This window comes from Podarcis melisellensis (genome assembly GCF_964234715.1).
Source record: "Podarcis melisellensis genome assembly, chromosome: 8".
NCBI lineage: Eukaryota > Metazoa > Chordata > Lepidosauria > Squamata > Lacertidae > Podarcis > Podarcis melisellensis.
Window position 1 is genome coordinate 9,479,653 of NC_138540.1, and position 8,642 is coordinate 9,488,294.

Below are 8,642 nucleotides of genomic sequence, written 5' to 3' on the forward strand. Positions count from 1 at the left end.
CTCCATTGTCCAGATTCTTCGCAGTTCCACTTACCGTATTTTTCTCTCTATAAGACACACCTTTCCCCTCCTAAAAAGTACAGTGGTACCTCGGGTTAAGTACTTAATTTGTTCCGGAGGTCCTGAAACTGTTCTTAACCTGAAGCACCACTTTAGCTAATGGGGCCTCCTGCTGCTGCCGCGCCACCAGAGCACCATTTCTGTTCTCATCCTGAAGCAAAGTTCTTAACCCGAGGTACTATTTCTGGGTTAGCGGAGTCTGTAACCTGAAGTGTATGTAACCTGAAGCGTAGGTAGCCCGAGGTACCACTGTAAGGGGAAATGTGCGTGCGTCTTATGGAGTGAATGCAGGCTGTGCAGCTTTCACTGAAGCCAGGAGAGTAAAAGGGATCTGTGCACACCTGGCTTCAGGGATAGCCGCCCAAAGCCTCCTGAGCTGTGCATTGCGTTCGCTGAAGCCAGGAGAGCAACAGGGATCGATCCCTCTTGCTCTCCTGGCTTCACTTCCCTGGAGAGGCGCTGCACAGCTTTCCCTCTCTGCGCAACACCCCTTCAGCGAAGCGGGAGGAGAAATGGAAGGGGCTCCGCGTCTCCTGCCTCTTTGCTGAAGGGGTGCTGCGCAGAGAGGGAAAACTGTGCAGGGCCCCTTCAGCGAAGCAGGAGAAGAAACAGAGCCCCTTCTGTTTCTCCTCCCACTTTGCTGGAGAGGCGCTGAGCAGAGAGGGAGAGAAAATGTTTTTTTCCTGTTCTCCTCTAAAACTAGGTGCGTCTTATGGTCGGGTGCGTCTTATAGAGCGAAAAATACGGTGCTGTAGCTGCTTCAAATGGAGCCTACAAACAAATGAAATTAGAACAAAATGGAGCCTCCAGGCCCAGGAGCAGTCTCTTCTTGAGACCCAAGTCCTAGAGGCACTTCCTCGAGGCCTCTTCTGGTTGGTCACCGTGGAGAAGAGGGTGCAAGGCTTGGTGGGTCCTTGGTCTAACCCAGCAAGGCCATCCTTGCCTCCTCACTCCCACGCTGCCCAGCCTAGATTGCTGCTCTTCAGGAACTTTGGACGTCAGTGCAGAAGTGGAAGTTATTTCGCTGCGGCATAAGCTGCTGCTGGCTTGGGAGCTTAGGTGTGACCTCAGCCGGAATGAGTGTGGCTGGAAGGGATTTCTCTCAGGTCCTGCCTGGGCATCCCTGTCCTGCTGATCCTTTTTACTCCCTGCCCTCCAGGCGTTGACTGTGACATTGACGTCCCGAAAACCATCCAAATGGTGCGGTCCCAGCGGTCAGGGATGGTGCAGACGGAGGCCCAGTACCGGTTCATTTACATGGCGGTGCAGCACTACATCGAAACGCTACAGCGTCGGATCGAGGAGGAGCAGGTAACGCCTCAAGTCGGGCTTTGAAGCGGTGCCGCTTTGGCTAAGGGCCCAGTGGGCGGGAAGTTCCAGTCTTCCCTTTTAGAAATAGGATAGTCTTTCAGATTTTCCTTTGTATTCTGGTTTTAGCACCTGTGTTTTGTGGTTTACTTATTGTGAGTGTGTATGGGATGCGGGTGGCGCTGTGGGTAAAACCTCAGTGCCTAGGACTTGCCGATCGTATGGTCTGCGGTTCAAATCCCCGTGGCGGGGTGAGCTCCCGTCTTTCGGTCCCAGCTCCTGCCCACCTAGCATTTCAAAAGCACCCCCGGGTGCAAGTAGATAAATAGGTACCACTTTATAGCGGGAAGGTAAACGGCGTTTCCGTGTGCTGCGCTGGTGCTGGCTCGCCAGAGCAGCTTCGTCACGCTGGCCACGTGACCCGGAAGTGTCTGCAGACAGCGCTGGCTCCCGGCCTCTTAAGTGAGATGAGGGCACAACCCTAGAGTCGGACACGACTGGCCCGTACGGGCAGGGGTACCTTTACCTATTGTGAGTGTATTTCAGTTACCTTGGGGGGGAAAAAAGGAACTGATAAATTTAATTAATAATAAAACTAATATGATAAATAAGTGACCTCCCTTGCCTCCATGTGCTCTCTGTCTCTCTCCCTTTCAGAAGAGTAAGAGAAAAGGCCACGAGTATACAAACATTAAATATTCTTTAGCAGACCAGGCCAGTGGAGACCAGAGTCCTCTCCCACCCTGTACTCCAACTCCGACCTGCCCTGAGTAAGTAGATGATCTCCTTCCCTCTCCAAGATCACATGCAAGGGCAAAGTTCGACATCACAGCCCCCAGATGCAAAGGCAAGCGACATGACTGTGACAGTGATACAGTCGTACCTTGGAAGTTCAACGCCTTGCGACGTTTTGCTCCCGAACTCTGCAAACCTGGAAGTGACTGTTCCGTTTTGCAAACGGTCTTGGAAACCCGAATGTCCGACGTGGCTTCCTGCAATTGAAAGCTGCGCCTTGGTTTCCAAATGTTTTGGAAGTCGAATGGACTTCCGGAACGGATTCCATTCGACTTTCAAGGTACGACTGTATATTAATGAGGAGAAGGAACTTCCAACAAAGGACGGCAAAATACCATTGCAATTGCAAAGAGTAAATTTCAGCAAGGTTTACAAGGAACCAATATATTATTTTTTATTATTATTACAGTATTATTATTATTATTTATTATTATTATTATTATTATTATTATTATTTATTATTACAGTGGTGCCCCGCAAGACGAAAAACCCGCTAGACGAAAGGGTTTTCCGTTTTGGGGGCGCTTCGCAAAACGAATTTCCCTATGGGCTTGCTTCGCAAGACGAAAAATTCTTGCGAGTTCCTTTGGGTTTCCCCCCCCTTTCCCCCCTTTTCCTAAGCCGCTAAGCCGCTTATCAGCTGATCCGCTGATAAGCCGCTTAACAGCTGATCGCTAAAAGCCGCTAAACCGCTAATAGCGCTAATCCGCTAAGCTGTCAATGGGCTTGCTTCGCAAGACGAAAAAACCGCTATACAAAGAGCCTCACGGAACGAATTAATTTCGTCTTGCGAGGCACCACTGTAGTATTATTATTATTATTATTATTATTATTATTTATTAAGTTTTTCATCTAAGCAGATAAAAAATATGCAGCCTTCCAGATAAGATTCTGTTTCCAAGGTTTTCCTCAGGTGTTAACACCTCAAAGGCCGCATATTTGCAGTTTTCACAACTGGGATGACTTTATCTTCCACTGCTCTGGGCTTATCCATGCGAAGGAAGGCCCAGGATTGCACTGGAAGCAAAAATGCAGAAGGTGGACTCTCCTGGGTCATTCCTGTCCTTGTGCACCATTAAGAGGCTGCCTTTCCTTGTTACCTAAATGCCTAGGCACTGTGGCTTTATTCACATGGAAAGATTTGGCAAGGCTTCTCTTACACTGTAAGTAGAGCAAACCTTTTGGAGCTATAATGTAAAGGGGCCTACCCACACCTGTGCTTCAGCCTTGAAAAGTTTGCAAACAAATGGTCTCATCACAGAAAGATTTTCTGTGTCTCTGCAGGCTTTTTTAAAAAAACAAATAAACGCAAAGTTTATACCGTATTTTTCGCACCATAGGACACACTTTTTCCCTTTCAAAAACGAAGGGGGAATGTGTGTGCGTCCTATGGAGCGAAGACAGCATAGCCCCGCGACCCTCTGCTGGCTGGAGAGGTGACGCGCGGCTATTGCAGGAGCCTCTATAGCCGCACGCCACCTCTCCAGCCGGGAGAGCGCGCTCGGGTATAAAGAAGACCCGCTTACCCTCTCCCAGCTGGAGAGGTGACACGTAGCTATGGCAGGAGCCTCTATAGCCGTGCGCCACCTCTCCAGCTGGGAGAGCACGCGCGGGGCTAAAGAAGCCCCCAGCAACCCTCTCCCGGCTGGAGAGGTGACACGCAGCTATTGTAGCAGCCTCTATAGCTGCGCGCCACCTCTCCAGCTGGGAGAGCACGCACGGGGCTCCCCCAGCGACCCTCTCCCGGCTGGAGAGGTGACACGCAGCTATGGCAGGAGCTTCTATAGCCACGCGCCACCTTTCCAGCCGGGAGAGCGCGCACGGGCTAAAGAAGCCCCCCCCCCCCCACGATCCTCTCCCGGCTGGAGAGGTGACATGAGTCTATGGCAGGAGCCTCTATAGCCGCGCACCTTTCCGCTGCTCCCCGACCTGCTCATTGGGGCTGGTGGTGGGCTTCCCTCCGCCAGCCCCAAAGAGCAGGTCGAAAGGAACCTGAAGCCTGGAGAGTGAGAGGGGTCGGTGCGCACCGACCCCTCTTGCTCTCCAGGCTTCCAAGGTAGCTGCCTGAAGGCGTCTGAACGCACCTTAAACGGCACCTTGTTTTAGAGGGGGAAAACAAGAGGGGGGAAATTCTCCCCCTCTCTGTGCAGCGCCTCCTGCTGCTTCGCTGAAGGGGCGCTGGGCAGAGAGGGAGAGAATTTTTTTTTCTTGTTCTCCCCCCTCTAAAACAAGGTGCGTCCTATTGTCCGGTGTGTCCTATGGTGCGAAAAATACAGTAGTTTTTTTTTACTGAGCTTAAATCCTGCTTTTCTTGCTTTAGGAAACATAAAGCACATTTCTTCTGCGCCACGGAGCCTTCCATATGTTTTGCACCATGATTCCCATCCGCGCCAGCCAGCCAGCATGGCTCATTGGAGGTGTGGTCCAAAACATTTAGAGAGGATCCGATTGGCGAAGTCTGTTCTGAGTGACCCAGCCACCCAGCAAACAAATGGAAACAGCATCCGCGGAAACCTTGTCTTTCTTCTCTGTTTCCAGTGGATTTTAAAACCCCTTTGCTTCTCCCTCCAGGATGAGGGAAGACAATGCCATGAGAGTCTATGAAAACGTTGGTCTGATGCAGCAGCAGAAAAGCTTCAGATGAGATGAAATGAGCAGCGTTCCTTGTGAGGAAGGCAAGTCCGACTCGGGTTGTGGCGGGGCTTAGCAGAGGGTTGCACGTTAATGGGGATCAGGTGTGTGTGCAGGCTGCAAGCGAACTACAGCCTTGCATTTCCAGATTCACTTCTCATGTGCTCCAGTGAAAGAACCTTGGGAGCAGGGCTGGGAACGACTTCCAGCTGGCACCCATTAAGACATGTTGCTAGTCTTTCGTGTCCGAGCACAATTCAAAGTGTGGGTGCTGACCTTTAAAGCCCTAAAAGGCCTCGGTCCAGTATATCGGAAGGAACGTCTCTACCCCCATTGCGAGAAGCCAAGTTACATGGAACCAGGCTGGGCCTTCTCAGCAGTGGCGCCTGCCCTGTGGAATGCCCTCCCTTCAGATGTGAAAGAAATAAGCAGCTATCTTCTCTTTAAAAGACATCTGAAGGCAGCCCTGTTTAGGGAAGCTTTTAATGTTTGATGTATTACTGTATTTTAATATTTGGTTGGAAGCCACCCAGAGTGGCTGGGGAAGCCCAGCCAGATGGGCGAGGTGTAAATTATTATTATTATTATTATTATTATTATTATTATTATTATTATTATTGGGTGGGCCATTGATCTGGCTCAAGATGAAGCAGGTTCTCCATAGATTAGCGTGGCAGTCCTTAAAGCTGCAAAGCTCAGGCAGCTCCAGGACAGGAGTGGCCACCTAGATGATGCTGGAAATGCAACTTCCATCATCCATGACCTTTGGTCAGGGCAGTATGGGAGTTGCAGTCCCCAATCCCCTGTTATAGCGCCCTCTCTGTATATTGTGGAGTAAGGCATGAGGTAGTCCAGCATGTGTGCGATTCTACCTTCCCTGTTCTCAGGGCAGTATCTCCTATCTTCACAACAACTTTGTGGGGTAAGTTAGGGCGAGAGAGATTGGTCCAAGATGACCCAGCATGCTTTGTGGCTGCGCGGATTTGAATCTGGGTCTGTCCAGGCTCAGTCCAATACTCCATCCCCGTTTCACCTTCCTGGTTCCCAAATTTGAGTTCCAGTCAGCCACTTGGGACCTACTTCTAGTTCCTCTCCTATTGCGTGTGATTCCCCTCTGAATTGAAGAACGGCGATGAGCCTGAGCATATGTTTAAAGGCTCTTTCTTCTTTTCTCCCTTTACAGAACTGAAATACCATTTTCTTTTCTAAGAAAGTGAAGCCAAGTGACTTGAGAAGCGTCCCATGAAGAGGAGTGGACTTTGACAGCTGCATAGAGCCTCTTATTTATGGTGTTTTTAACCCTTCAGTAATAAGCGGAACTTAAGACTATCTTTCGGAGAAACTCCTAATGCCTTTTCTCAACGTTGTCTGATTTCTACAGTCCCTGATTTTGTTTTGTTTCCATTCAACTTGCGGTTTTTTTTCCTCCAGTGCAGACCAATATTCTGTTGTACTTGAACATTTTTTTTTCTCTCTCTCTCCTAGATGCTGAGGTTTTAAACCTGTTTCCAATTAGATATATTTTTTTTTAAAGGAAAATCCGTTTCTTATACTTAAAAAAGAAATCAAGTAGCACGTCAGGTGATAAACTAATACTTTTTTCGTTGTTGGAGGTGTGTGTGTGTCAGTTGTGCTAATTAGACATTTGTTCCCCCCCTTACTCTTGGCCCTGCTTCTGGTGAGGAGCCAGTGACCGTTCTGGAACAGGGCACGTTGATCAGTTAATTTGTTCAAGACTTTAGTCCTCAAGGTGTCTGTCTTTCTTGGAAACGATGTTGCTTCTCTAGAACTGCCAATGATGCATGGTTTGCACTAGAGAAAACTAGTTTGTTTCTTAGAGCCTGCTGGGCAACTGTTAAGATGGTTGCTGCTGAATTCTGAGTGTTTTGGTTCGGGTGGTTGGGGGGAAGAGAGAGAAAGAGAGAGAGAGAGAGAGAGAGAGAGAGAGAGAGAGAGAGAGAGAGAGAGAGAGAAAGGGAATGGTAGCTAAACTCTGATTCTGTGATCACAATGTTGGTGGCGTTCTGGAGTAAGCAGCCCAGCCTCTTTATCCGAGGCTCGTCTGGGGAGCAATCTCCTTTACTGCCCCGCCTGTGAGCATCCCAGGTGGTGTATTAAAAGCAGGACACTGAACTAAACTGACCGGAATGACCCACTGGGGTTTTTCTTGTGTTCTCCGCCCTCTCTCCTTAAGAGGGGCAAGCGGTTGGATCTTCGGCAGTTGCGTTTCCCTGAATGTCGCCTCGGCCGTGTGAAAGGGGAGCTCTTGCTTCACGTTGCCTTGTGAGGGCGGAGGAAGATCTGGTTTCCAAAATGTCTTAGCAGCGTATTCCGTTAAGCGTAGATGTTCTGTGGTTAACATTCTGCCTTTTATTTCAAAGTGCCTTTCCCCTCCTGCCTCCCAGCTCCGAAACCATCTCTCCCCAGCTGGTGTAGTTCCCCCCCCCCCTGTCGGTGGAGTGGCGTTCAGCTTCTCAGTGTTCCCCAACCTTGGGCCTCCAGCTGTCTTTGGACTACAACTGCCATCATCCCTCGCTAGCAAGACCAGTGGTCAAGGATGATGGGAGTTGTAGTCCAAAAACAGCTGGAGGCCCAAGGTTGGGGAACACTGCTCTAAGTGGTCCTTTTGTGACCGTTGAAATCGTAGCCCATCCTGGAAGCAGGACAACACCTTCCTTGTCCAGCCTTTGCGGGGTTTGGGGTGGTGTGGTGGCAGGTTCGGATCAGTGGGGTGAGGTGGCGAGGCCTTTGGTTGGCAGCATAAGCCAGAGATGTTCTCCAAGGGCTGTTTTTCCCTTTGAGGCTGAATGGGAAGCTGACTTGCTTAGGTCAGAGCTGGAAAAACCTAATTTTAAGGCAGCGCTGTTGGGAAATCAGCCTCTTGTTGCCTTGGCTGTGCGTACAGCATTCTTAAACACAATTAGGATTTTTAAAAAATGTGCACCCAGAAAAACTGCATTCTGCAGTCTAAATGATGTAAATGGAGCAAACTTGCATAATTTCTCTGACTTCTAATAATTGGTTCTGTAGTTTTAACTACACCCCCCTCCCCAATTTTTACTGGCATTGCTGATTATGGAGAGAGTAATGGGGCTATTAGATTCCCCTGCCCTCCACTGAGGTTCTGAGATTTCAGCTGCTGTTGCCTGTGCACTTGAGGACTAGAACCCTGTCTAGTTTTGTTTTGTTTCAAAAGAAAGGTTCTCTTGAAGTTGAATCCTTCTCCCCCGCCACTTTGTTCAGAATCACAGTGTGCACACAGCCATGCTCGTTGCGAGTTCAGCTTGATTGAACGGAAAACCAGGAGGAGTGGAAATCTTCAACGTTTACTGTCCTTATAAAATAAAATAAAAAAACACATTTTTTTGCCCTATCTTCTGACTTCAAATTTTGGAACTCCTGTAAGCAGCTATGCCTGAAGTTTTGCATCTTACGCCTCAGCCTAGTCGGTAACAGAGGAAGCTCCCTTTTTGCCTTGTCCTCAAATTTCACCTTAGCATTAGCAGAGACTTTGTTGTAGTTGGGATCGCACGAGAAAGGTGTGTGACAGAGCCCCCCAACATTGGACAGATGGTGCCATCTGTCGCTACAAGCAGATGGTACTGGGATGGGGTGAGGAATTTGATCCTGGTGGATGAAGCTTCTGGAGGTGTAAGGGTTGGACAAGGGCAATTTTCAGGAGCTGAACCCCACTTACCCAAGCTAAAGCACAGGGCCATCCCTTACAATGGACCTGCGGCAGCGACCAAAATCGGGGTCCCCGTTTCGTGTTCTCTTCCTTCCCTTCCTCATACGGAGTAAAAACCTCAACCTGTTTCCTGGTGTCGCAGTGCTAAGTTTCCCCGTGT

The 8,642-nt window shown here is 49.3% G+C and overlaps 1 protein-coding gene across 2 annotated transcripts in view; it reads left to right on the forward strand.

Moving 5' to 3' along the window:
• Positions 1-6,751, forward strand: part of PTPN11 (protein tyrosine phosphatase non-receptor type 11) — a 31,183-nt gene extending 24,432 nt beyond the window's left edge. Inside the window, exons 13-17 of one of the 2 annotated variants that reach the window (XR_014171267.1) lie at positions 1,220-1,371; positions 2,026-2,138; positions 4,735-4,838; positions 5,978-6,692; positions 6,723-6,751. Coding sequence is in view for 1 of the 2 variants with exons in the window: in XM_081923244.1 (XP_081779370.1) it covers positions 1,220-1,371; positions 2,026-2,138; positions 4,735-4,807 (338 nt within the window). In the remaining variant the exon portion in view is untranslated. Of the gene's footprint in view, positions 1-1,219; positions 1,372-2,025; positions 2,139-4,734; positions 4,839-5,977 lie in introns of both variants that reach the window. The other variant, XM_081923244.1, reaches the window with a different exon arrangement.
• The last annotated feature ends 1,891 nt before the right edge of the window (positions 6,752-8,642 follow it).